The sequence below is a fragment of the Lonchura striata genome, chromosome 3 (assembly GCF_046129695.1).
Source record: "Lonchura striata isolate bLonStr1 chromosome 3, bLonStr1.mat, whole genome shotgun sequence".
Classification (NCBI taxonomy): domain Eukaryota; kingdom Metazoa; phylum Chordata; class Aves; order Passeriformes; family Estrildidae; genus Lonchura; species Lonchura striata.
Genome location: NC_134605.1, coordinates 51,625,731 through 51,652,324, shown reverse-complemented (window position 1 = coordinate 51,652,324; position 26,594 = coordinate 51,625,731). Strand labels below are relative to the sequence as shown.

Here is a 26,594-nt window from a genome sequence, read left to right as displayed (position 1 = left end):
TACAAGAGTCTTCAAAATGACAACCACAAAGCTCCACTGTAATTGACACCAAAAACCTGGTTTTACTGTGCCCTTTAAACTTAAAGCAACTGGAGTAATTCTATAAAGAGCAGGCGTAAGAAACAGGGAAAGAAGAACCCACACCATCAGCTGTCTGGTATTTATTACTTTTTAATACAGAGAACTCACAACAAAATATTCCTTAACAACACATGTAAATGATATCATAACCAATTATTTTAATTTCATCAACATTCATTTGCTATGTACATATTCTTCCATCTGCAAAAGTGCAATCCAAGAATGTCTCAACAAGAAACCTTTATGGACAAGTATATTTTTGAGGGGTTTTCTCACCAGTGACCTTACAACATGTTTGTCCTTGGTTACTTGGTACAGCAAAATGAGGAATACATGGGAGGGAGGAAAAAAAAGGAAAAAAGAAAAATATCGGGCTAGCTGCCTCCCGTGTAGGAATATTCAGTATTTTTCCAATTAAACTCATTATGAATACACAGCTCATTACTGGAGATGTTAGTGTAAATAGACTATAAGATATTCTGTGGTCTGGCTACACAACACTGTAGTTTTAATGACTGCAGCATTAGAACAACAATTTCAGGCTGTTCACGTTGGTTGATGTCAAATTACACATCAGCATGTAAAAGATGTCTATTTTGTTAGTTATGGTTATCAAAATTTATTTGTAGACATCTTAGTGATGAATGAATTCAGCTTTACACATCCAAAATATGAAGTCTACCTAAATGCACGCCTCTCCTATGGAAAGGAAAGTTAACTACTGGAAAGAAAAGCATTTGCACATGCAACTCCTACTGCTATCACAAGGAGTATCGTGCACTTAAGAAGAGCAGAATGAACCTCCAAATCCAGAGGAGTACATTCTCATTTATAAAACATATTTCAGGCAAATTTAATCTGACAATGGGCCAGCTTAAAAAGAACACATAGCATCAGAGAAAATAAAGGTAATGAAGAATAAACTAGTCAAATAAACAAAGCAAGCTGCTCCCTAGCTTGGGAAGTAATTTCCTTTATGATGTATTTGTAAGCTCATGACTACTTCCAGTGCTTCTCAAGACAGGAAGCAGAGCAACTGTGGTCTAGTTTAACCTCCAAAGTAGCTATTAGGTCCCAAAGAAGGTGCATTTGTACATCTGCTTCAGTAAAGCCCAGGAAATTCTCCTGGTCAAAGGTGAGGGCTGACTGCTTGACTGGAATCTGCATGTTAGAGAAAATCATGCATTTTCCAGTGACTCAAGAGCAGCTTTTAGCACCAACAAGAAGCAGGGAAAGTCTTTACAAATTAGAGATCATTTACTTTGAAGCAAAGTTCAGAAGAACCTTTCTGTAGCTCAGCTGGTTTCCACTGAGGATCATTTTTACAGTGCTATGTATGCTGCTAGTCTCCAGTTGAGAGATGTGTTTTACAAGAAAATATGCATTCCTTAAGCAGTAGGTAAGACTCAACAGCAGAATTAAAAGGAAAAGCTGGCAAAAAACTAAACTGCTTTCTTAGAGAGATTCGTATGTAATTTCTTGTCAGTGTTACAACTTTAAATGTGCTTTTCCCTTCCCATTTTCTCAGTCTGTTCCATTCCTGGATTTGACTTGGATGTATTACACAATCTCTCAAATACTTACTTTAAAGCTGACCATATTTCCTTTATTCCACATCTACTCATTTTTGATTGCCACACATACTGTCTTGAGAGGCATTCAAGAACTTAAAGGGCAGAACTGCAAATTAAGCTACTCTAAGGGAAGCAAATGAACAAGTACCTAGGACAACTCCAGAGCCCACTTCTCCCCTACCATGTGCACTGTACAGTGACACCTCCTCCCAACACTGTACAAAAAAAGTGGGCACACAATGCCATGTATCCTGTGTGGGAGCTCACACTCCAGACTCATAATGTGTGACTGGCACTGAAGACTGAACCTACAGTAAGAGAAGTATGCTTTAATTGCTCTCTTTAATTGCTTAATTACAGGAGCTTTGTCTTTGTTGTGTGATTTCAGGTCGCTGCGACAGCCACTGTTTTCTGTGTGGTCTGGTTCTCACAGAACTGCCAGGCAACACAACTCCAACCTCATTAGCCACCCTAACTCCAGCAGGTTGCTCAACACACCATCAAAGCTGCAGGGCTCAACCTTCTGGAGGAGTTAATCCAAATTATAATTCCATTGCTCTTCACAAGGGAAGTCTACACTGCACAGCTAATCAGGGTTTATCTGTGAGAAATCTCCTTCCTGCCCAGGTATGCCCAGGCCAGGTCCTGCTCCTAGGGACAGTGGGTGCAGAACTGGTCTCACTGCACCTGGGCTTCATGTAACTTTGTAGTAGCCATGAAAGGATGTGTTATACGTCTCTCAATGTCTTTCTCGTAATTCTCCAAGAAGAAGAAACAGGTTTTCCCAAAACTGTTGCCAACAGGACAACTGCACAAAACCCCAAGAACGTGCTCCAGACCCAAAACCCAGCCCAGGAACTTGCACAAAGGAGAGCAGTGGTGAAGGCTACCACAGCCTGCCACCATGGCTGTTCAGAGCAGCACTGGACTGCATGAGCTGGGTGGCACCCAAGGACATTGCCACTCAAACTGTGCCAACAGAAGCGTTCTGTGCAGCTTGGGTATTACCTGAAGGGTAGCTAATGCTAAAAAGAGCTAATTCCGCAGTGGAGACAGCCAGGAAATAAAACTCTGAACTCAGCATTTTTACACACAAAGAAACATGGATATTCAACTTGAGTTTTATGTGCACGATAATTTCTTAATTCGGTAGAAAGTGTAATTCTCAATCCAACATAGGAAAAAAACACTATTTTGGCTTCTGACTTTTTTGTTTTCTTTCCCAGGATGGCAGACTATCAGGGCCATTTTTAAGACCATGATTTTAACAGATACACTCTAAAAATATTCTAATTTGGAAAAACAAAAGACTTCAGAAGAAACAAAAAATAATCCCACCATGTAAACAGAAAAAAAACCCCACACTTCTCCAGTGGACAAACACTTCATAAATACACTACCGAGAAAAGCAAAAAAAACAATGTCCCTTAAATCTCAACCGATCTGAGAAACCAAGCAAAAGATTAATGACCTATTTTGAAAAATTTATTTAAGGAAGGGCGAAATGGGAGTCAAGAAAGAACAACTGCAGAGTCTACAGGGCCAAGCTCTCTGATACAAATTCACTGGTTAATGCAGTCTATTATGTACAGCACAGAGGCATGTAGAAAGTAAATATGCTAAGTTTGCTTTCTTAAAACATCTCCTTGTTTTTAGATCCTAGACTGAACACAATTTTGAAAGGAGAAGATGCAGCAATTAATTGTTTTAAAAAGTGATGACAAGTTTTGTACTCAGTACCTGTGGGTATTCTCAGTTCAGTCAGAGAGAAAACAAAGGTTTCTAACCAGGCAGAAGTCTGGGAAACAGTTGAGAAAGAATGTAAATAATTCTTTATCTCTCTTGTTGTTCACATTGTTTATAGATAAGTTCTGCCACTGTGTCATTCACTGCACACCAATGGTATGAGATGTTTTTACTTCAGGACCAATAGAATGGGTCGAGACTATACTCTCTATAAAAGAGAGATGTATTTGAAATAAATCAGTTTTACTCTCAAACCTTCTGATGTGGAATCCTTTCATATCATCCTGCCTCAACAGTGTCACAGTACCTGTAAGCTCATACAGGTCTGAGGGCCCAGACCCCACCTCATGGTTCTCCTTCCACACCAGCCTGCAGCAGACAGTAAAGCCTCAGTCCCAGCAGGCACATACAATCGCATCCCCGTTCAGCTCAGACAGCTCCTTCCCTAAAATGTCTGTGAAGAAATACCTTTAAATAAAGCATTTTGAGATCTCCAGCTTGTTTTGGTATGAGCAGGTGACCCAGCTGGGCACATGACAGCCCTGTTGGAAGCAGCACTACTGCCTGCACTATAAGTCAGTGAGGGCAATGCACATCAAACACACACAGCAGGAAGACGCGATGCCGAAATAATTCATTCAAGATTGCATTTTCTGGCACACGTTTACATTCACTTGTCATGATACCTCAGTTTACCCTGGTCATGGGAAATCTGAAAGAAAGCCTGCCGAGGGGACTGGCAACAAAAGGCCAGCTCCTGCACCCCTGGGAACCAATGCAAAAGCCTGAACGAATTCAACAGCAACAGAAACATTTCTTTCCAAGGATTTCCCATTTCCACCAAGCTGGAGGAACAACCCTATGCAATTACCCATTTTCCAACTGGACATATTTCTCTGTCCTTTATGTCTCCCCACACCCTTCCTATAAACTGTATTACAACTATACAAAAAATAAACCCAAATGATTTTTTAGCTGAACTTTACCCCACACACGGGATATATTGAAAGGCCATTAAATTGGCTTGCCTCCAACCTTCACAGAGATCTTGTCAGGAGGATTCTGGTTTTAACAACATGTATATATACATATTAATATGTACACTGACAAAGAAGCTGCTTTTTCAGTTAGAAAAGAAATTAGATTTCATCACAGAATGAATCCTATAAAAAGATATGTAATAAAGTTGAAATACCCATAAAATAGCTATTACTAAAGCAAAGCTTTCGTCAATAAGCCTCCAAAACTTTAAATGAAGAAAATGGCTTCACAAAGTGGTAGTCTAGATTTCCACAGTGAGGACATTGCTGGACGTTGCTGTATTCAGAGAAATACTGCATGCCAATCCGCACATCTATTACTGGCTTCCCACAGTGCTTACAGTTCAGTCGAGCCTGTAAAAAACAAAGAAACAAACAAAAAAACCTTTTTGAAATAACCACACTCCCCTTAGCTTCTCACCTCTGGAAAAGAAGGTGCCAGAGGCAGTCCCCTGTGCCCCCTAGCAGGAGAAGGGGTCAGTCAGGAAACTGGCAGTAATGGGATGTGCTGGTAAGGACATTCCTCACCTGGACTGGGAACTTGCAGGCACACACCATGCCTTTCAGATTAAAGACCACCACCAAATTCTGGGGAGTGAGTCACCTCCCAGCTCTGACTGATGGAAGGTAGAGAATATCAAGGTTTATTTTGTGCTGCTTCATCTCTGAATCAATACCTCAACCCCCAGCACAATACGCGGTGTCTCAATAGAAGCAAAGAGAGAAATTTCATATTTGCGCCATGCAATTCAACCATTTAGGTTGACATTTGAACATCATCTGTCTACAAAATGCATCAGCATTTTAATCTTTTGGTTTAACAAACTTATAACTTGATCTACTTTATCAGTACAACATGGTATTGTGTCACTTTAAGAGTCTATTTAAACATTTATAATACATATCAGGTTATACAAACGAAACATCACTTCAATACACAAACTATTCTACAAGCTACAACTGAGAAAGAAGCAACATTAACTGGGTGGATATGAGAAATAATTCAAGGTCATAGGTGAGGATGGACAGAGCTATTAATATTCAGCTCTTGCAAAAAAAGTGAGACTTCAGAAGAAATCTAGCTGAGAAACACAGCCCATCTGATACAAAGAAAGCAACAGGCAGCATGAAAGCACAGCAAGCCCTTTGGAATAATCAAGAGAAGCAGAAAGGATTTGAGACTGTAAAGAAGTTAAAGAGTAAAAATGAGCAGCGAGGGCCTGAGCTGCACCATAGTTTAACCTCACAGCACAGTACACTAATGAAAGCTTCAGCTCTCCACTGAAAAGAACAAAAAGTATTGTCTAGGCCATCTTGATTTAAGGGATTTTCCTGGATGAGGCGAGGAGGAAATTATGAAAGTACTATCCCTGTTGAGACCAGACTCAAGAAGAAAAAAATCAAAAGCTTCACTGTTATCTGCTCTGCTTGAAAAGCAAAAATTTTAAGAAATACAATCTACTAGGTTATTAATTTTTATGGAATTCTTAACCAAATTTTTTTCCTTTACTACTGTCCAGCTCATCAGTTAAGAGTTAGTAATCTGACAGTGGTTCCAGTTTATTATTCTACATGCAAATTTGTGATGTAGAATTAAGTATTTTGAAGTAAGGCATGAAATTATTCAAAATAAATCCAGAAAGGCAAATTGGAATTATATTACATACCATATTTAAATGTCATTCTTCTGTATACACAGAACCATCTGTAACAATCATGGTGAAACAATAATGCTTATTATCTGGCAATCACAGCCACTGCAGCTAATGCTTTTACAGCGAGCTGTTATACCATGTACTGTCACACTGTCCATTAATCATGTAATTAAGGCTCTTGTATAATGAGCTCTTAAATATCTTCTTGTACATTCAAGAGAAGCAATTCAGATTTGAAGCTGCTGACTTTTAGGTAGCAAGTTAGTACCAGAGCTTTCCTTACCTTTATAAGTTCCTATTTTTAGAAGAAAGTTACAGCCTCAAAGTTACAAGAGACACTAAATTTGGAAGTAATGTATCAGTCTGTAGCTGTAATTGCTACCAATGTCACCTTAACCAATAGCAGCAATATCATTTCTCTTTTGAGCAACACATTTTGGTAAATATATTAAATTTAAAATAAATGGTTCATTTGCATACTGACAAACTAGTATTCCAGATGGCTTTAAAGTATGCACATTACCATGAAGTGATCCCAGTTTGAATGGGTGTATCTCTGCAAGGCTCCCCTCCTAACCCACTATCATCATCTGTGTGTCCCAGCAAGCATCTGGAGTGGAGCACTGAGGCATTCCCAGGCAGATGTTTTTTCACAGCTGCCTACCCCTACCTGCACAGCAGAAGTGCTCTGTCCATTACGACAGTTAATTCTCTGGAATGCAAACAACCCGCTGTCTCAGGCACACTATGGAGTAGCCCCAGGCCTTGGATCTTCCTCTCTCAAGGCACAGATTAGGCGAGTGTTTAATGAACACAACAAAGATTAAGGAGAGCTGAGTAACCTCCAAGCACAAAGACATTTTGGACCTTTCTGTTCCCTTGGCACTTTTTTGCTACAATTATGATAAAACACAATTTATGAACTAAAAAACCCTGGAAACATGAAACGTCTGCTCAAAATGTGGAACTATACCTGACACTAGTGATGCTAGTGATAAAGCATCAGATTTAATTACCAATGCATTTAAAGGGGGCTTTATTTAAAAACGTAAGTGTATTAACCACTGACCCTTGCAATTACTTTAGCCTAGCTAAAGGCCATTGTACCTCTGAAGACTAAGGGACAGAGACCTGTCAGCCCTCCTGTATTGCACTCATAGCTACAGGCTTGAAAGGAAGGATGGAAGGCGCAAAGGGAGAAAAGATACACAACTTGACTTTATCTAATCAGTTAGAATTTCACCTTATGAGTCTTACTTATGTATGGTACTAACCTGACAACAGGGAGATGCTGCCAGAATATCGTAGGTATACATAGTGCCCAGCTGATGCCAGCTTCCATCCCATCGGGACTTGCACTTAATGCAGATAATTTTGTGAACCCCTTCTAAGCAGTCTACACAAACAGCATAGAGGTGCATAAGCCTTCCTGTGGACAGAAAAGACACATCTTAAACAGCAGAAAAGATTAAAACAAACATATTCTGCAATGTGATATCTGACCTTTAGTGATACAAATCACTTTTTTTTTTCTCTATAAAGACTGAATGATAAAGTAAAAAGTACTTCTCTATAGGAAATACACAGGGCTTGACTGAAGCTATGCAGCACTCAGGAATTAGTCATCACCGTGCCCACTCTCCCTTACATCATTTGCTGGTAAGTCAGAATATTTTATAAAAGGAGTTGCTAAACCTCCAAGAAGTGATGCCAGGTTAAGCTGTAAAATCAGCCACCGTGTTTCCAAAACCAGAATATTGCCCTAGCTTCAACCCCACCTGACACAAGAAGTGGAGAAGTGCTGAATCTTATTAGCAAACTTGGTACAGATTAATTTAACAAGTTGCTGGTATCTTCCAGCAAAGAGGGAACCAACGACCTAATTAACAGTCCCCATGGAAAAGAAGCAACAGTCAGAAGAGCAAATTTTTTCATGTACTTTCTTCTGACTGTTCATTAACAAGTATATTTACATTATATACAGCACATACAAAGACTTTAACATGCCATTCAGAACTATCAATATAATGAGCTCTGTCATCACCTTAGGCTCTGTATGCACAATGCTTTCAAAACCTGAGTTACATTTATGTCCATAAAAAACAAGTGGTTCACACTTGGAAATCAAATATTTTCACTACATACATGTAATTGAACTAACCAATGCAAAATCTGAGACTGACTTTCACAAAAAAACAAAATTTCAACATAAATTATAAAGATCTGGTACCAAGATTATGCCTGACTTGTATGACTAAATTGATTTTCAATTTAATTGTTGGCTATTAGAAGTGGCCTGACACCAAGTACTAATCCTATAACATACCAGATTTTGCACTGCTATGTAAGACAGAGCTAAGCAGTAGTGAAATTACAGAACAGCAACAAAACAGGACTGTGCTCAACATGTGTTCACCTTGGATTGCAATTTATGCTCTTTAGCATCAAAGCACTGAACACATCACAAACTGTAATTCAACATACCCATATCTTGTAACTCTTCTACAAAAATGGGAACAAAATATTAGTAATTTATGATTAGTCTATACCAGACACAAAATTAATAGTCTGTGTTTTTACTTGTTTTGGTTTTTAAGCCAACTATTTTAGAAAAACAAGAAAAACAGATTCTTCTTAAAATATACATACAAAACACACTTACTAGTGTGAGCTGGTAAAAATTTAGTTATTCTACACTGGCATGTTCAGCTCTAGAAAACATGATGGGATGAAATTAAAATGTATGTAATATACATATAACATATATAATTAACTCTGTTCCTAAAGTGAACACTCAAGATTGGTAATCTTCAAACAATTCCATGCACAACCGTTGTGTCGAGCAGGAAAATAAATATCTTTCCCCATCTGAAGTTCTGCACCATTTTTGGCACTTTAAAATACTACATTCCCCCACCATTTAATTTTCAGAATACTTTTTGTATTGGAAATGAGGCAATATCTTAAACATGCCTGAAGTAACACAAATGACTTTCTGTACCGAAAAGAAAATAACAGCCTGGAATAGCACCTTGAGCAGCTTAATTTCACTTCAGAGAGTACTTCTGTTAAAAAAACCATCTTACCCAGGACAAGGAAGCAAAAATTTTAACAATTAATTATTCACAGCAACTTGTCTAAACAAGTTTTTCAGATATACCATCCAACAGTTAAGAAATAATTAAGGTAAAAAAATAGTTTCACAGTTTCATTCGTAGAGGCAAATGTTAACAAACAATGAGTTTCACTATTATTACTAAAGCAGCTTTTTATACTGAAAAAAATCAAAGCATATTGTGTGACTCCCCATCAAAGCAAGTAAGCATAGCTATCTCACAAAGGTATATTCTGCTTATCCTGGAACTTTTCTGGCTTGTATATTTGCCAATTGTTTTTTCCCCTTCAGGTACATTAGGCAAGACAGAAACAATAATGTTAGCATGAATACATTTTAGTGACTTAGTGCATAGTGATTTAAGGAAAAAAAAAAAAAAATACAAAGTTTACTGAGCAAAGGTATGTTACATAACACATATTATGACCATGCATGGTATACAATGTATTTTATTGAAAGGTGAGAAACTTTAATGTTAAAATACCTCTGGTTAATCCCTTACCAACACACTTTCCAACATATAATTCTATGCTTTTGGCCACCAGACTTGGAATACATTCTCTGACTTATTTTAGCCATGCTGACTGCCAACAGGTTGCAGAACAGGCACATCCAGCCATGTACCACCCTGATCACTTAAATTTGGGCCACAGCTTTCAGGAACAGCTGAAGCTCATGCTGGCCCACATCCATTTGTCTCTCTAAGGAAAAAAGAAACACGTGCTATGGTCTCAACTCATCTGAGAGGTAGGACATAATCAAGACACAGTTCAAGCACCTGCAAGTTTGGAAATAAGTCTAAAACCTTCACTGCTACCCTGCCTCTTTAACACACCATATTAAAACCTGACTCTTACTACATCCAACCTCTCCAGGCCTGTGTTAATGCAGGCCAGACTACAGCCTTTTCTGTATTTAAGAAATAATACTTTGCTATAAAATAAAACTGATACTCTAGTCTGAAAGCAGATGAGAGGTACATCACCCTCATCAGTGGTACAAACACAATTTCCATGCAGGCTGCAGCACAGCAGAAAAGGTTCTTTAAAAGGCTGATGTGCATTTTGGAACAAAATTCCCAAGAGATACATGAGCATGCATAAGCTCCAGAACAGACTGGCTGGAAAAGCTTCTCATGGTCTACCTAGAAATCGGATCAGAACTTGTTTAGTTGTAAGCCCAAACACAAGGCATGTAACTTTCTATATGGCATCTTTCTGTACAGCATTCTAAGGGTTTCAATCTGATCCACGTGAATATTTTGGACATTACTTCAAGCTTTACAGAACTGCTTAAAAATACACGACCAGGATGAAAATCTGTAATGGCAGGGACAGGGTACAGAAGGCAGTTCCATCATTTAATGAAACCTAGTATGACTGACAGACAACCTGTACCTTGAAGGTGACAGGGAACATCATATTCAATCTCATCATGTCTTGACGGGCTAAGGAACAGGGTCCCATCCACCAGCGGAAACTGTTCAAACACTGGCAGCGCCCTGTGGCACAGAGCACAGTTTACAACATTCCTGTGGCTGGCACTGAGAGCAGCAAGGATGAACTTCCGAAGATCCTCCCCTTGGCCCACCTGGGCATCGTCTTCCATTCGCACATGGAAAGTATTCAATTTATGCCTGGGGATGTGAGTGAGCAACTCGGATAGATCGAGCCTTCTCAGAAACTGCACTGGGGTATCGAAGTGTCCTGATCTATGTGCCTGCAAGCCAGCTGCCCCGTAATCAAAATGTGCATTCCTGAACATGCCCCCACCAGCCATGTTCTTCTTATGGGGCTCCAGGTGAATGGCATTCTTCAAAAACTCTCCCAAGTATCGCGAGGAACGAGGGCCGCTGAAATGCGTGGGGGCGAGGATAGAGTAGCCAGTGGGTGGGGACTGGCCAGGAGAGACACAGGGCGAGCGAACAGCGTAGCTGCCACCCATGACACCCTTCTCCTGCGAGTTCTGCCTGTCCATAGAGTGCCTTCGCTGCAGGTCATTACTCAAGCCTTTCTGCGGCTTATTAGCCGGCCTGCCTTTTTTGGCCTCCTCTGCAGATTCTGTCATGGACCTTCCCGTACTCTTCTCCAACACTGATTTCTTCTTCTTGTCATCTTGCATTCGCTTCACCTGGTACCAGTCCGTGTCCTTCTTTAAATGACCCTGCCCACACCGACAGGAGCAAAACCGAAAAGCCAGGTCGTATCCCTTCTTGGTCCACATGTTTTGGCGACACTGCTTTTCGTTCCAACTCCTGGCTCTGCCAATGCAATTGAACTGGACAAGGATGCTGCTTTCCCACTCGTAGAAGCACTGAAGGTGCATCCAAGTACTGTAGGGACAATGCTCATTGTTGCATATAACCTTCTGGTAGTCATCCTTCTCCAGGTCCACCGGCCTCCCGAAGCTACAGATCAGTGGAGTAGCACAAGGGGCTTCTGTAGAAAGTAAAACAGATACAATAATAATTTAATAGCCCATTTTTTGCAGTACTTTCTTTAAACATTGTGACAAACACATGCAAGCTCTTACTAATAGCCTGTATTACTAAAGGGCCACAAGCATCAGCTCTGGGTCGGTGCAAAAAAGCAGTACTTGCCAAAGAGAGATAAGCATGTGAAAAGAGAAAAGGAAATACACAAATAAAGAAACAAGATGACACTACACTCTGTTTAATATTCAAATACAAAGCACCTCAGAAGCATTAGCCCTCAAGCATTTGTGGATACTGTTGCAAGGTGTTAAGAAGGAAGGAGAAAGCATTGTGAATGTTTCTGGAGGGCTGCTTTGAAGCCGGAGAGGCAACATGGGAAGAACACACAGAGATGTCTGCTTGAAAAACAGATACGCAATACATGTAAGTAAGCAAGTAAGCCCAGCTTTGCAATTATGGGGAGAGGCAGGAATTTATCTTTTCTGAGAGAAAAGAAATTTCTTTTTTGTGGACTGAGCAAGAGACAACAGCTAGGGAGAAAATGAGGGAGCAAAGTACGACAAAGAGCTTACATTCCTAGTACAGAAAGACGGGCCTTCATAACATTGCTTAGGCAAATACAGACTTTATCACCACCACTGACCTTCTGGATAGCTAAATTTGAGAAACCAAACAGTTCTGCAGCACAGACAGGTGAAAAAAAGCCAAATGCAATAGCAGCTTTGCTATATCCTTGAGCAAAGAATAGTTTACTTCAATTATCTCACAGCAACAATATCAGCTTCCACATTAAAAAATACTCTACAAAAGAATTTTCTATATTTACCAACCAATGACATTCTCCAGTTTCTCACCAAAGTACCACAGACTACCATATGACTCCCATTGCTGGCTGCTCTGTTGCAGCTGGGAGGCTCAACAAGATTGGAAATTTTCTGCTGCAGTTTTTGTAAGAACTTTTTAGATGCTGTAGCAGGTTGACCCCCACCACAGATGCTTACTCTAGTAATACAAATATTTCTTCTCTGTATTTCTGTCTTCCTAACTATTCTGCTTGATCAGAAAGCACTGATCCAACAGGGCTGTCAGGTTGCCTTTTAACCTTTCTAGGCTGCTTTCAAATACTAGCAGGCTTCTTCCAGGTCTTCCATGGTCAAGTGCTGTCTCACCCTATCTAAAACACAGCAATCAGCTTCCTGAAGTTCCCCTGAAGTCTCAGCCAGAGCCCCAGGACTTACGGCAGAGGTGCACAGAGTCTTAAGGAGACAGACTGCCATGACTGAAGTTTTTTCCCCTTTGGACTTTAAATTTCCATCTGATAAGCAGGTTAAAAAAAACCACCACTCTGTTGCATTGTTTTTAATCCCATTTTTATCACTGCTTGCACAAACAACTCTGCAGAACTTGCAGTAGAATGAGAGGTTTTATGCTCCTAGATGTACTTTGACCCGACTCTCAGTAAGAGACCCACTATCCATCACCTGTCCTACAGCACTAATATACAAATCAGATGCTCTACAACAACAGATCTTTGCTGCGCTAGTGGTCCCTTTCCCAGCAAGTTTTTGGAAAAGGCTATAAACAAACAGAATGTTCAAAGCTACCTTCAATAAATTCAAGATTACCGAAGTTCTTAAAACTTACTTATACCAAAGAAAGAGGCACAAATTGCACAGAAAAACTTTCCTGAGCCATCCCCTGGAAGATGCCACATCCTTCACTTAATTTCTCTGTCTCGATTTCTAATGCCAGAAGTGACACACTTACAATAATAGTTCTTCTGCAATACCTTTCCTTCAGGGAGTGGCCTGTAAATTGCAAGCAGAACACATTCCCAAAAGCTTTCCTTCAAAGATGAAAAAGTCTATTTCATTTCAAAATATGGACTTTTCAGTCATTAAAAACAAATTACCAAATTTGAGAGAGCAGGGGAGAGACATGAGAGGGTTTTCCTGGATACACTCTGGAAATCCCTTCTATAATGCAACAAATATTTTGGTTTTGGTTGTCTTGCATCTTTGAAAAGCCCACTAAGAACTTACAAGTTTGGAGATGTCTTTGAGAAGCAACAATTTTATTGGCTACCAGTGACTAATTTTTCCTCCACTCTTTTATTGAGTGTTATTAAGTATAATGTTGCTATTATTTACAAATGTTGCTGGCCAAGAGCAGAAGTGAGTAATAACTTACCTGCTCTGAAACACAATCTGTCAGTTTAACAGTTGAGAGTTTTTTTCCCCCCCATTCTCCCAGACTTCAATTCAAGACACTACCACAGCAAGCATCTCTGAAAAGCTCTTCTTCATTGTCAGTCTTTCCTTCATCATATTTAAGGTCTGAAAGTATAGTTCACAATTATAGCATCCTTATGTAATTAAAGGCCAGTTAAACTGAACCCATGAAGGGCAAATTGTCAGAAGTCATATGTTAGGCAAGGTACCAGAGGCACCAATATGAACAATTCTCATTTATGCATTTCCTTTATTCATCTATTTTGGTAGCTATTCCTTTCCACCATTACAAGAAGGCAACAAAAAAAAAGAACATGCCAAAAATCCACTTACACTCTCACTGTGTTTCAGAGAGTAAATGTTCTAACAGTTACAGGTATAATTATAGCTGACAGCTGAGAAAGTACTACACAGACAAGTCTAGAATTGCATACAGACACTATACTTGTTCATCCATACCTGCATAGTTAACTGACTAAAAAAAGGAAAGTGTTTCCTTGATCAGCCTTTGAACACATTTTTGAGTTTGTATGCAAAAACCTATGATCTCAAGTTCCCTGAAAAGTTTACAGACTCTTCTTCACTATGTGGACAAAAAATTAAATTAATAAAACAAGTGACTGCAATACAAAAACCATCACCACATGTATTCCAGAAAATAAGTCTGCAATTACTTAATTATGATCATGTACTCAGTGTCTAGAGGCTAAAATAAAGGCGACTTTCAACAGACTTTTTTTTTTTTCCCTTTTCCTAGTCAGTCAATGGAAATACTGTGAAATGAGATCTTCTCCAGTTTCTCCTTAAGAATTTACAGACACCAGATTACCTGAGGAAATTCCCACACAGCAGAACCACAGGCAAGAAAAGGCAAAGCTGCAACTTCTGGACAGTGATGTCTTCTTCAACATTTAAGTTAACTGGATGATTACAAAGTTTTCACACATTCCCTCATCTGATCTGCTATCTACAGTGTGAATTGGCTGGTCACATAATCACCACAGCAAAAGCAGGTCTAGAGTAGCCAGAAGACATAGAATTAACAAAAGCCTTCCATCATGCAAAAGACCCCAATAAACTGTTAAATGGTGGCACTGAAACTACTTTGGAAAACATTGTGAAGAGGAGAAGCTGGTGTCTACTCACCTCTTCTGAGGACTCATCTGACATTTCACTGCTGTCACTGTAGCTGCATAGGAAATACTCCAGAAAACTAAGAGGTCTCTCTGCCATGTGGCCATGCTCCACAGCACAGGTTATGCCATGCGACTCAAAGCACCTGCTTTCACTGATGCAGATTTGCTTTCATCAAGTCTGCTGCTTTGAAGAAGGCCCTGATTAAACTGCTGCAATATTTCCACAACAGAAACTGAGAAGCCCAGTATGGCTAATTTAAGCCATCTCAGCAGAAAGTTCTACTGCTTTCTGCAGTTTTCCTCTATTTAAAAAAGCAGAAAATTCCACTACCTGAAAAGCATACAAAAACCTCAAGCCAACATTTGCTTTTGCCACACATCTCAAATTATCTGTACAAAACAGACTGTGCAGGACCAAACATCCCTTGCAGACTTCTCTGTACCCATCACTCCTGCCAAACATAACCATGCCACATGTTCCTCCGTAAAGAATAAATGAGAAACAGAAAACAGCAATTTCTGTGCAATTTTCCCAGTTCATGGCAACCAATATGCCTTAGAAGCAAAAGAGACAGCATTCAGATCACTATGGCAGCCTCTTTTTAGGTAATGTGAAGAGCTCTTCCCATCAATTCACACCCTTGAAAGTGGTCTGGGTTATTTAATCACCATTTTATAAATGAGGAAAATAATTTTTGTCAGTATTACAATACTTGAAAAGATTCTTGTTATCCAGCCCTTGTACTTCCCATAATTAGAAATAAATTTTAAGATATTCTTCAAAAGGTCAGAGCTCGAATCATTATCCTAATGTTTTATGATGACAGTGTTAACGATTACTGTCAAGAGCGATTATGATGGGAAGTAAATAGAAATTACATGGCCAAACTGCCCATCCACACCTATAGCCCCAAGTTGGTTTGTCACCTAAATATAATTTGCTTCCAAGTAGCTAACAGCTTAACAAGTTTCTGATTTCCAAAGCTATGTAACTGAACTTCAGGGAAAATTAAAGATTACACAGTATCAGAGCAACATCTAATCTTCCAGCAGCTCCTTTCAAAAGAATGCCAAAATAACGATAAAAGAATTTCTATTTAACTCTCAGTTTCAAGATGGGTTTCACAGCCTAAGAGAACAAAACAAGACAGCGTGCAGTTTTGTGTAGCAGAACAGCTTCAACATAGGCTGTCAAGTTGCAACTACAAGCGCATGCTGCTTCTTTCAATACATTATGTTTCCACATAAAAAAAAATAAATGTTTTCTCATATTCCTCTGTAGTGGTTTGGAACAGCAATTTTGAAAATAGCTGGAAGGAGCAGTACATAAATGTCTTCTAAAACAGAAATAACATACGACATTCCAAACACACGTACATTTGTGCAAAGATAGCTCACTGTTTAAACAAGGTTGTGTTTTATGTTTGACAGAGTCACCATAAAATTAACTTTTCTTTCAAAAATGAGAATATGACAGAAGACTGCAAGGAACCTGGATTGGTTTTTCTGGCTTTTTGTCATTTTTTTTCTGTTGAGGTTTATAAACATCCATAAAAGCCAGGAATAGGAACAGAAACAGAACATCTGAGAAATACCTCTTTCAGCAAAACAAATCTCACACAAACTGGTTGTACGTTTTAATAAAAAAACAAAGGCAGTATATGAAGACCATCCTTCCCATTTTATGACCCAAATGAAAGCTGCAGAACAACAGCTGCCTGAGGAACTCCCCTCTGGTGAAGTATATTAAGGAGAATGTTGTTTACTTCTGTTTACACACCCATCATAAAACCAGAGACGCACCCAGCAAGCCAAATGCAATGATTCCAGGGCTTCAGTTTCGTGACTGCTCTCATTTGTTCCAAGTCCTCAATGCAGGTGCCTAAAGCAAAATTCGCTCTTCCCCTGCTATGCTCCCACATTATCCATTGTGTTAAGGACCAGAGTTTTTCAGTCAGTGGACAGAAACAGATAATTATTTCCCATACTCGTCGGCATAGGTTGCAGCTCACTGCACAGATTTGCCATCTCTGGTAAAACTTAAGGGAGGTGTTAAAGATGTGAGGCCAGGGGCACAGGGAGAGGGAAGTGTGGTGGTGGCTGGACGAGATGGCCCTGCTGTCATCTTAAAACAACTGTCAGGCAACAGTAGGTTATTAGGGATCTAGAAAAAGATATTATCCCCAAAAAAAGGGAAAGGTCTTGGCTCCAGATTAGCTGCAAGACACTTAACTGTGGCTTGCTCTCTGTCTACTGTTACTCTAGCATCTCTTTATCTATGCCAAGGACACACTAGTTGCCAGCACATTACCTAGGCCAGAAGGGCTCCTGTGGGACAGATACCTTGCAAAGCAAGCACTTTAACCTCTAGCCTGCTTTCCCATGAACACTGCTCTCTTCACAACCTTACACAGCTAGGAATTGTTCACTCTGCCAGCCTGAACCAGAGCTGAGTCACTCCTGGGGAAAGCCACTCCCTACCAACCATCTGCATGAATCTTCTGAATTTCCCCTGCCATCATCATAGCTTTCTTTTAATTTAAGTCATACAATATTACTGCAGCAATACTGTAATGCAGCTGTAGAAAATAAACCACCACCCTACAACAAAACAGACAGAAAGAGAAAACTTGAATTAAGTGTCTGATATATTTGCTTTGTTGAACCTTGCAATACAATCTAATACTCCAGAGATTACAAAGATGTGACAAAATGATATTGTTATACTCATAACTGCTTAAATAGTACAAATAATATGGCAACAAATAAATAACTGGCCACTTTCCTAAGAGCCTTAAAGCAGCAGAAGAATGTAATAAGAAAAATAATTTCACAAGTTGATCCAAAAGGCAGGCTTGGATCTTCAGTGCAGCAGCAACAACTAACAGCTGACAAACAGTAAGAGAAGTCTTTCAAAACAGCTCAGCTTGGGGCTTATACTGGTAACACTCACTGATGATGACCGATATCTCTTCAGAACTTCTTAAGCAATCTTTGCCGAATGATCAAGACAAAATCTTCCTGGAGGGAAAGGAAAAAACTAGGACAGCAGCACCTGATAAGCCACTCTTATCACAGGCTTTTTTCTGTGCTGTAAGAGTCTCTCATGCTCTTGGAAAAAGAAGCTAAGGCCAGCAGTAAGCAACAGAGCCAGTGCCATTGCAAGGAGGAGTTGTCTGCAGTCAGTCTGGCTGATAGCTTTATATCTATCATGCATCTACATATTGACATTGTCAATAGGTGCCAATCCAGAGCTCAATCCTGCCCCCAAGTACCACACAGCTCCAGGCAACACCTACTCAGAAGGGATTTAAGGAGAACAAAGTCATAAACAGCCCCATTCCCTCATGTTTTACCCCATGTGCAAGATGTCACTAATTCTATTAAGTGAGTAGTAACATGAAGTGCTCACCTTCCCCTAGAAAAGATTTCCGATTTTGGAGCTGCTAAACCCTGGTTCAGCTGAGAATTTAGGTGATGAGACTCCCAGAGGGCCCAACAGCTACTAGAAGCATCTCCATGCATTTCACTTATGCTAACTTCACATCTGACCTCCAAGCCAATCTCTTGACAATAAAAAAATAAATTAAAAAAAACACACCTAGCAACTTCACAGCAGCAGGAAAACACCATGGAGATCATGAAGGCTTAACTCATACCTGCCACATTAACACATTCTAACTAACAGCACAGTCTGAGCTAATGCCTGTTTATGAAATCAGCAACCAGCATGTGATACTGTTATCTGCAGCTCTCATTCAACCACCCACTCCCAGCTCAACCATCACCTCAAAGTAAGGCAGAAAATCAAGATTGAAACTATACAAGCTAAGGATAATAGGCACTTACATGTGCACAATAATTTTGTAGCTTGTTTACACAGCCATCTGTGCTCCAAGCTGAACCTACTGCCTACGCTGCTGAAACCCAACACAAGAATTCATATGGTCTTGTAGAAATCACCATCATCTGTACAATTATCATCTAGACAACTTAGCCAGTTTCTTTCCATTTAATATGTGTTGTCCAAATACAGAAAACAATCACAAACAAAAGTTTTGACTTTTGCTTGGGATGTATAGACCCTCTCTGTATAGAAGAAATCTTGCCCTGGCTTGTGCTGTAACACCTGAATCCAACTGGAAATATCCCCAGAGAACAGACCTAAGCCTCTACCTGTATCAGTACCAGGACAACTATGCACTCCCAATACTCCCATGTGAACTCTGATTTGGTTTAACCAGGTCAGAAGACAATTGGTTCTCTGTGCCATAAGCAATCATGCCCCAGCTAGGAAGACTCCTCAGCATCATGTGGATTTTTCCGATTACCTCTATAAAGGTGAATGCAGAGATTAATGACTATCTCAAGACTGATGGGCCTTAATGTGTTTTGAACGCTGGCCGTTGCTTAATCTGCACATGAATTGTCCCCATAGAAAAGCACCATAACCATTAAATCCTCTCACTTTAGCCTTCCAAGAGGTTTTAATAACTTAACTGCCACAGAGAATTAACCTTGGTGTTTCAAGAAACAGTCATTCTAATAACAACTAATGCAGATTCTACTGTACCTGCATTAGCAAGTTTTCAGTAGCAAACTCCAAGTCATGCTGGAAATAGAGATAACTGTGGCATGCAGTAGATGCCCTAATGCCAAGCACAGATGTAAACACTGCAGGCTGGACTTGCCCAGACCGAGAGCCAGCTAGCCACCACACCCAGTCCAAAAGCACAAGAAGGCAAGAGAGAAAGGAAAGCAGGTTGAATCAAGTGGTACCAACACCTCTTTTATTTTCAAATATAGGGATATTTGTGACATTGGTCTATCCTTCCCAAGTTTCACTGAGACAAACTGTATTTTGTTTCCCATGCTAAAGGCTAAAGAAGCTGGTAGAAACTCAGTGGGAAACAAAAGATGCAGTGCCCAGCATCTCTTCAAGACAGCAGCTCCTGATGTGGAGCTGTTAGTTCCCACAGACATCTCCCTCACAATGCCAGGCTGGGTCTCAGCCCTGTCATGTACCATCTCTGGCATCTGCGTGGCACAGAGACCTCAGCTGGACACTGCTCCCATAACGGGAGCAGTGCACACAAGGGGAGATGCGGAGTGCCAGGCACACTCAATAGCCAGGCTCCAACAGAAGTTGCCTTCTCTCCCAGCAGGCATCCTGGGAGACAGGAACAACAGCAATATCCCTCTCAAGCCCAGGAAGGAGGACTGATAGACTCTGAGAGACAGACAGAAAGACATAAAGGTTGAAGTGAATGCTCTCAAGATAAATGTCACTAAAGTCTACCAGGAAATGCCAGTGCTCCACTCGAAATCCCACAAGCTTTCAAAATGGAATTACCCACTCCAGTGACTAGATTACTGCTTCAAGAAGCTTCTTTGAAATTATTTTAATTTCTATCAAAAGAGTTTAAAGAAAACCCATGCTCTACTAATCCTGTTATAATTTAGACACCTTGAAGATTAGCTGTAGTATTTTACTCTGAGCTGAATGCAAGGTTTTCCTCTGTTTTTTTTCCCTTACACATGCTGCAGGAAGAAAAGCAGAGAAGGATGGACTTCTGCCAGCCATGACAGTACTTTAATACCAAAGAATGTCTCAATATGCAAGGCTGTAAGCAAGGCTAAAGAAAACTTACAAATGTCTCCAAGGGCTAGAAATCACTTTGTCACTACTTGTTAGATCACTGTAAGATATGGAATGAGTACAGACAAAAGCAAAGCAACGAGTTCAAAAACTGTATTTCTTTGTATGAAACAGAGCAAACATCAAGCTTAAACCTTACTCATGAAAGCACTATACTTGAGCAATAACTAATCACAGGAACACAGAATGCTGTCAGGGCACTGATAACCATTTTGATAGCAAGTAACTTAAAAAACCCAAACTTAAATAGGTGTGTACTTGCTTGCATGAAAGGATAATATTTGTTTTACTCAATAACACCATGAACATGATTCTATTTGCAAAGATTTGCAAAACATGAACTGCATTTGCTACCAAAGCATCTAATTGTATAGGTTTCAAATCCTAAAACTAACATGAAAGTCCTTTTGAACCTGATTTGCATTGATAGAGACAGTGAAATTTGCATTCAATTGATTTCTGCAGTTAGAAGAACACAATGGTATTATAATTCCCGTTAGTAAATTAATAGGTATTAAATTTTGTAGTCACTGCAACAGAACAGAAACTTAATTTTCCAAGTGGTCTCACTGATACCAGTGGGACTCCCTCAGGCTAAATAATCAGAAGGTGCCAATACTGAACATCACTGGAGTGCCAAACTGGAACTGGATGTTATATGCAGCAGGGAACATTTGACAGCACATATTAATCCAGGCTTAAATACTACAACAATTCATTCTCTGAAAACACATTTTTAAATTAAACATTGCATTGATGAATTTTATGTCCATCTTTAACTATCCCACATCCAGGATATAATAATTTATTTTTTAATAAATCATAATTGTTGGCCAGTCATAGCGTTCAACACATTAGTCACTGTTGTGCTTACTGATTTCCCCCTTCATACACTTTTCCTACATTAGCATTTTTATTTGAAAGTAAATCAGTCTTACAAATTTGTGAAACCCAGGCGAAGTGTTCAAAAGCACACAGATCAGACTGCCACCAGCTCCACCTGCCAACCAAGCAACTCACCAGTCCTGACACTTGTGTAGTTTAAGGGCTCACCTATGGCAGGGGAGAAAAAAAAAAGATCTTAAAACAGGTGGCCAGTACACTGTAGGACAGTGATTTAGAGACAGTTATGCTGTGGGGGTATTTGTATTTTTAGTTTAATTTGGCTGGCTTTACTGAATTACGTGTTAATGGGAAAAAGCGCAGCTAAGGAGACAGCTTTTTCTTTTCTCTAAGTCTTCCCACAGCAACAGTGCTGGAGAGAACAGAGTGACAATGACAGAGGGATGAAGCAGCAAGATGTTAAGATAGAGATCACCAAGCCAAAGAAGAGGATTTGGCTCTACTGGACAATGAGATGAAGAATGGAAACACGGCAAAGAAAATGGACAGAATAAGGACTATTAAGGTCAGAAACAGCTCTATGTCAAGACTAGAGCAAGATGTTTACAGGATAAAAGGATAAACAGCTGGAGCACAGTCTGAAAGTGTCCAGCCTCTGCAAGGCAGAGACAGAATAGGAGTTTGTTCCTCAAAGCCTCAGATCTGAAAGTAAACCCTGTGGATTCTCCTCTTCTGATGATGGGGCAAAGTATCCACAAAGTGTTACACTCATTTATGTCTGCAGATGAAGGTAACCAACTACTGCCATCAGGAACACTGTCATCAGTGGGGTAAGTGCAAAATCCCATGCAGTTGCTGGTATAATTTAACACAATGACAGCTCAGATTTTATAAAAAGTAATGCAGAAAACCAGCTAGAAAATCAGAAAATTAAAATCTTTTTTAGAAACATCATTCAATCACTCTGAAGACATGTAATCTAAGAAATGAGACTTTCTGTGACATCACATCTCACTTTCCCTGTGCACTGTGATACTGTTAAACCAGTCCACCCACACCCTATAACCCCCTCTCCATGACCTGTGCATCACTTAGTACAGAAAATGGATGCACTTTGGTCAAGAAAGATTAAACTATCATATGGTCTGATGGAAGAGATAGGAACTGAGGACATAGCTAGAGAATGTGAATTCCCCTTGTAGGTATGATCCCAATACCTGCTGAGAAATTGAGAGTGCAAGGTAAGAAAAGCCATCACATCTGGTCAGTGGTTATACACTCTGCTTTCCTGATTCCCCCTGTGAGACTCTAGAACCCTTCAAGCATAGTTTGAGCTCGGAACACCAAAAATTGAAAACCACCAAAAAAATTGAAACACCACCAAAAAAAAAAAAAACATAAACAAACGCACTGTTGGGGCAGGAGAAAAGTCTGCAAACGTTTCTCAGTCATCATGCCAAAAACTGGCTGATAGTTTAAAGGAAAAAAATATGCAGGAATTGAGGCAAACATTTATCAAAATGTAAAAGTGAACAAGAAAGGGATGCTGCAATGGCAGATCCTAATCACATGGCACAGCTAGTCAGTGCTGCACAGGGAAGCCCAGAGGAAATAAAAAATTCTATTTCATTATGCCACATGGATGAGGGGCAGAAACGATAAATGGACCACACAACGAACTGTGAAGACTTATAAAAGCCCTATATCTGAATCACTGTCTCTTCATGAGCAAAGTAGGGTCCTGATGTGACTGTGTAATGGGACTGTCATACTGACATCACAATGCAAAGCCAAGGTCTGCACAGACATTTTCAACTGTTAAACCTACTGCTTTCATCCCTGCATACTTCTGTCTTGCCACATTAATGAAAGAAAGCAGATTTTGTCATTATGATCATACACTGCATTCCCAGGGTACAGGTGGAGTAGGAGAGCAGTGACAACTGGCACACAAAAATTACACTACAGCAGCATAGGGCGACAATGCAGAAGAGAAGAGTGAGCCCAGAGTCTCACAGGACCAGTGAGCCTGGGCAGCACGAGTCACAGCATGCAGCTGCAGTGTCCACAAGCAGCACAGCTATGAGCTTCCCAGCAGACTTAATCCACAACCCAGATAGTCTCCCACAGTCAAGCCTTGACTGCACAGCAGAACTCTGTTAACCCTACCACTCATTGCAGCAGGCCACATTCTCCATAAACTGCAAGCAACCCTCAAGTGCACACCCTCTAACAAATGTCTGGAGTCTAGTAATGGGCTAGTTGCCTCCAGGGCGGTGGCTACAGTACAAAGCTTCATTTCAGATTCACTGGGTTTGAAGACTTGAGAGAATCTGTTACCACTGTATAATCTTTTCCCTGCACATGAGCCAGACTCCCAATTCTGCAGCACAACCTAAACCAAAAGTGTTGAAAGCTTTGCACTTACCAGGGAGAATACAATTTATGAAACATATAGCTCAAGACTATCTGATGGGTAGTAAAAAAAAGCTAGTAACCACACCTACCCATCCAGCCTTTACCTGACTATAAAGGTATGACGATGCAATGATTCTGTCAATGCAAAGATCAGGTGTGCTGACCAGGCAGAGTACAACAAATGCTGACTCTGTCAGAGTTCAACAAATGTTGAAGCCAAGGTTGCACCTCTGTGGTGGGGGGGGTAAGAAAAGGGAAGTGAGGGATTTGGTGAAAGAGTCAATGGATGCTTCTGATCACTGAAGTGATATGGAAGCAGGGAGAGAGAATAAAGGAGCACCTCAGGTTAGATATCAGAAAGGCAACCTCAACTTCTGAGGAAGCTGGCCAGCACAGGGGAAGGCTATGCCAAGCATGTGGGACACAAAGTCTTACAGCAGAAGACTGATAACCAGTCCGGGTAGCGAGCCATACCACTACCAGCATTCACTGGCATCACCTCGTGCGGCACCTGCAGATGGAACACCACCACATCATCCACAGGCAACACAGCCACACCAGAGATGCACCACTGCTGCCACTTGTGCTTGAGCAAAACAAAAATTCAAAAAAGTCCTTCTCCCCATCCGAAGAAATGCCAACGTGTAAGACACCACCTGCAATGTGGATGTTGGACATACTATTACCATATTGAAACCACGATAAAAATACTCCAGCAATTTTCTAACTCCTGTTAACCTCTCCTTTTTCCCCCTTGTTCACTCACTTAAAGCAAATAGTAAAGGAAAAACCCCAAACAAACCCAAAAAGGAAATTCTAGTCATTCTCCATGATTCTCTGGAGTAATACTCTTACAAAAGTAGTCTGGCAAAGAACTTGTGAGCTAAAGTGATTTGTAATAAATTGATAGTATTTCCAAGGAAAAGTTTCCATTAAATAATAATACATGGGAATCAGACATCTTGAAAACCAAAGACACTTGGAAGTGCCTTTCTAACAGCAGTAGGCAAAACTACCGTCACAAAGCATAATACCAGTTGTAGCCACCCTCCCACTTTAGAAAAGCATGGAGAGTAAAAAGCTGAAATCGAACTTGGGAGAGGAAAAAAAGTGAAGAACGGGGACTCTGCACCGCAGTTTACAAACATAGCAGCCGAACTAAGAGGTGGTTTTTTTAGCTTAGCAAAACTGTAATAAAATCTTTGTCTGCCTTTAGTTTTAACCTGACACATCCTTTTGCAGCGAAACAAACACGAATAGCAATTCAAGTTTCTGCAATACACCACCTTACCAAAACCGCTAGGAACCAAAATCCAACCCACCGACCAAAGGCAGCATAAAATGGTTGATTCGAAGCGAGCACGTTGCCCTGACAAACCCAACTGCTGTACGACGGCAAACAAAACTGACCGAAAAGCAGGACTCCATTTTTAATCGTGACGGAATAAAGCGGGGATTTTTCAACGGAGCACCGAATCCGCTGCCCGGGAGCGATGCGCTTCCCGGCCGCCGGGGATGCGCTCTGCTCCCGGGCCGCCCGCAGCCGCGGGATCCCGCCGCTCTCAGCATCGCCGCCGGGCGGCCCCCGCCCTCCGGCAGGTCACCGGGCGGGGAACCCGGCGCGCAGCCCCCGCCCCGCGGGTGTTTCGGGGAGATCCCGCGCAGCAGCCGCGCAGGGCCCAGTCGAGTCCCGCCGCCGCCCCGGGCAGCCGCCCGCACAGCCGCCCTCTCCGGGCGCGCCTCCGCCCCGAGGGCCCCGTCGCGGCCCCGCCGCCGCCTGCGCCACCGCGGGAGGCCGCGGGGCCCGGGCCGCCGCTCACCGCTCTTGACGTCTCCGGGCGCCGAGCCGCCCGCGGCCGCCGCGCCGCCCGCTCCGCCGCCCGCTCCGCCGCCGCCGCCCGCGGCCGCCGCTCCGGCTCCGCCGCCACCCGCGGCACCGCCGCCCGCCGCCGCCGCGGCTCCGCCGCCCGCCGCCGCCCCGTTCTCCTGCTCGTCGCCGCTGCTGTTGGCGCGCTTGTTCTTCTTGCCCTTGCCGCCCTTCTGGTTCGGCATCGCGGGCCCGGCCGCCGCCGCGGCGGGGGCGGGCGGGCGGCGGCGGCTGCGGAAGGCGCGGCCGCCGCTACCTCCGGCTCATGGCGGGGCGGCGGCGGCCGCGCTGCGCTGCGCCGCGCCCGCGGTGGGCGGTGGGGCCCGGGGGGCCGGGCCGGGGAGGGCGAAAGGCGTGTCCCTCCCGGCCGCCCGCTGCCGCCGCCCCTCTTCCTCCCGGAGCAGGCGCGGGCGGCAGCGGGAGGCGGCGTGCGCTGCGAGGGGAGCCGGGGCCGAGCCAGGCGCGGGCGGCGGGAGGGGCTTATCGGGAGAGGGAAAGCCCCGCTCCCGCCGGCGCGGGCGGGGGCAGGCGTGCTGTGCCGCCGGGAGCCGGAGCTGCAGCCGGTGTCCCCGCAGCCGGGGCAGGGTGACGGGCGAGCGGGGACGGCGGTCTCCGAGCGTCCCCCCGGCCCCGGCCGTGCGCCGGAGGCCGCTCCCCCGCCGCGGCGTCCCGGGCGCTGTGAACGTCCCAACAGCGGGAAACACTTGGAAAATGTCACCTGAACGCGCAGGAATAAAAAGGAGATGGAAGGAAACCAAAACAATGCGGTCCCTAGGGGGTGGGGGATGGGGAGCA

The 26,594-nt window shown here is 42.1% G+C and overlaps 1 protein-coding gene across 3 annotated transcripts; it reads right to left on the bottom strand.

Annotated features, from left to right (window-relative positions):
• Window positions 1–146: 146 nt before the first annotated feature.
• HECA (hdc homolog, cell cycle regulator) lies at window positions 147–26,035 on the bottom strand. 3 transcript variants are annotated; one of them, XM_021553165.2, is made up of 4 exons: window positions 25,753–26,035; window positions 10,609–11,649; window positions 7,371–7,525; window positions 147–4,795 (listed from the first exon to the last, which is right to left on the bottom strand). In XM_021553165.2, exons 1-4 carry the CDS (start codon window positions 25,982–25,984, stop codon window positions 4,631–4,633), a joined length of 1,593 nt encoding a protein of 530 aa, XP_021408840.1. In that variant the 5' UTR covers window positions 25,985–26,035; the 3' UTR covers window positions 147–4,630. The 3 variants fall into 3 exon arrangements, with proteins under 3 accessions (XP_021408840.1, XP_077638270.1, XP_077638271.1); XM_077782144.1 differs by lacking the exon at window positions 147–4,795 and having other exon boundaries at window positions 7,382–7,521; window positions 25,753–26,034; XM_077782145.1 differs by lacking the exons at window positions 147–4,795; window positions 7,371–7,525 and adding an exon at window positions 8,773–8,807 and having other exon boundaries at window positions 25,753–26,034.
• Window positions 26,036–26,594: the final 559 nt, after the last annotated feature.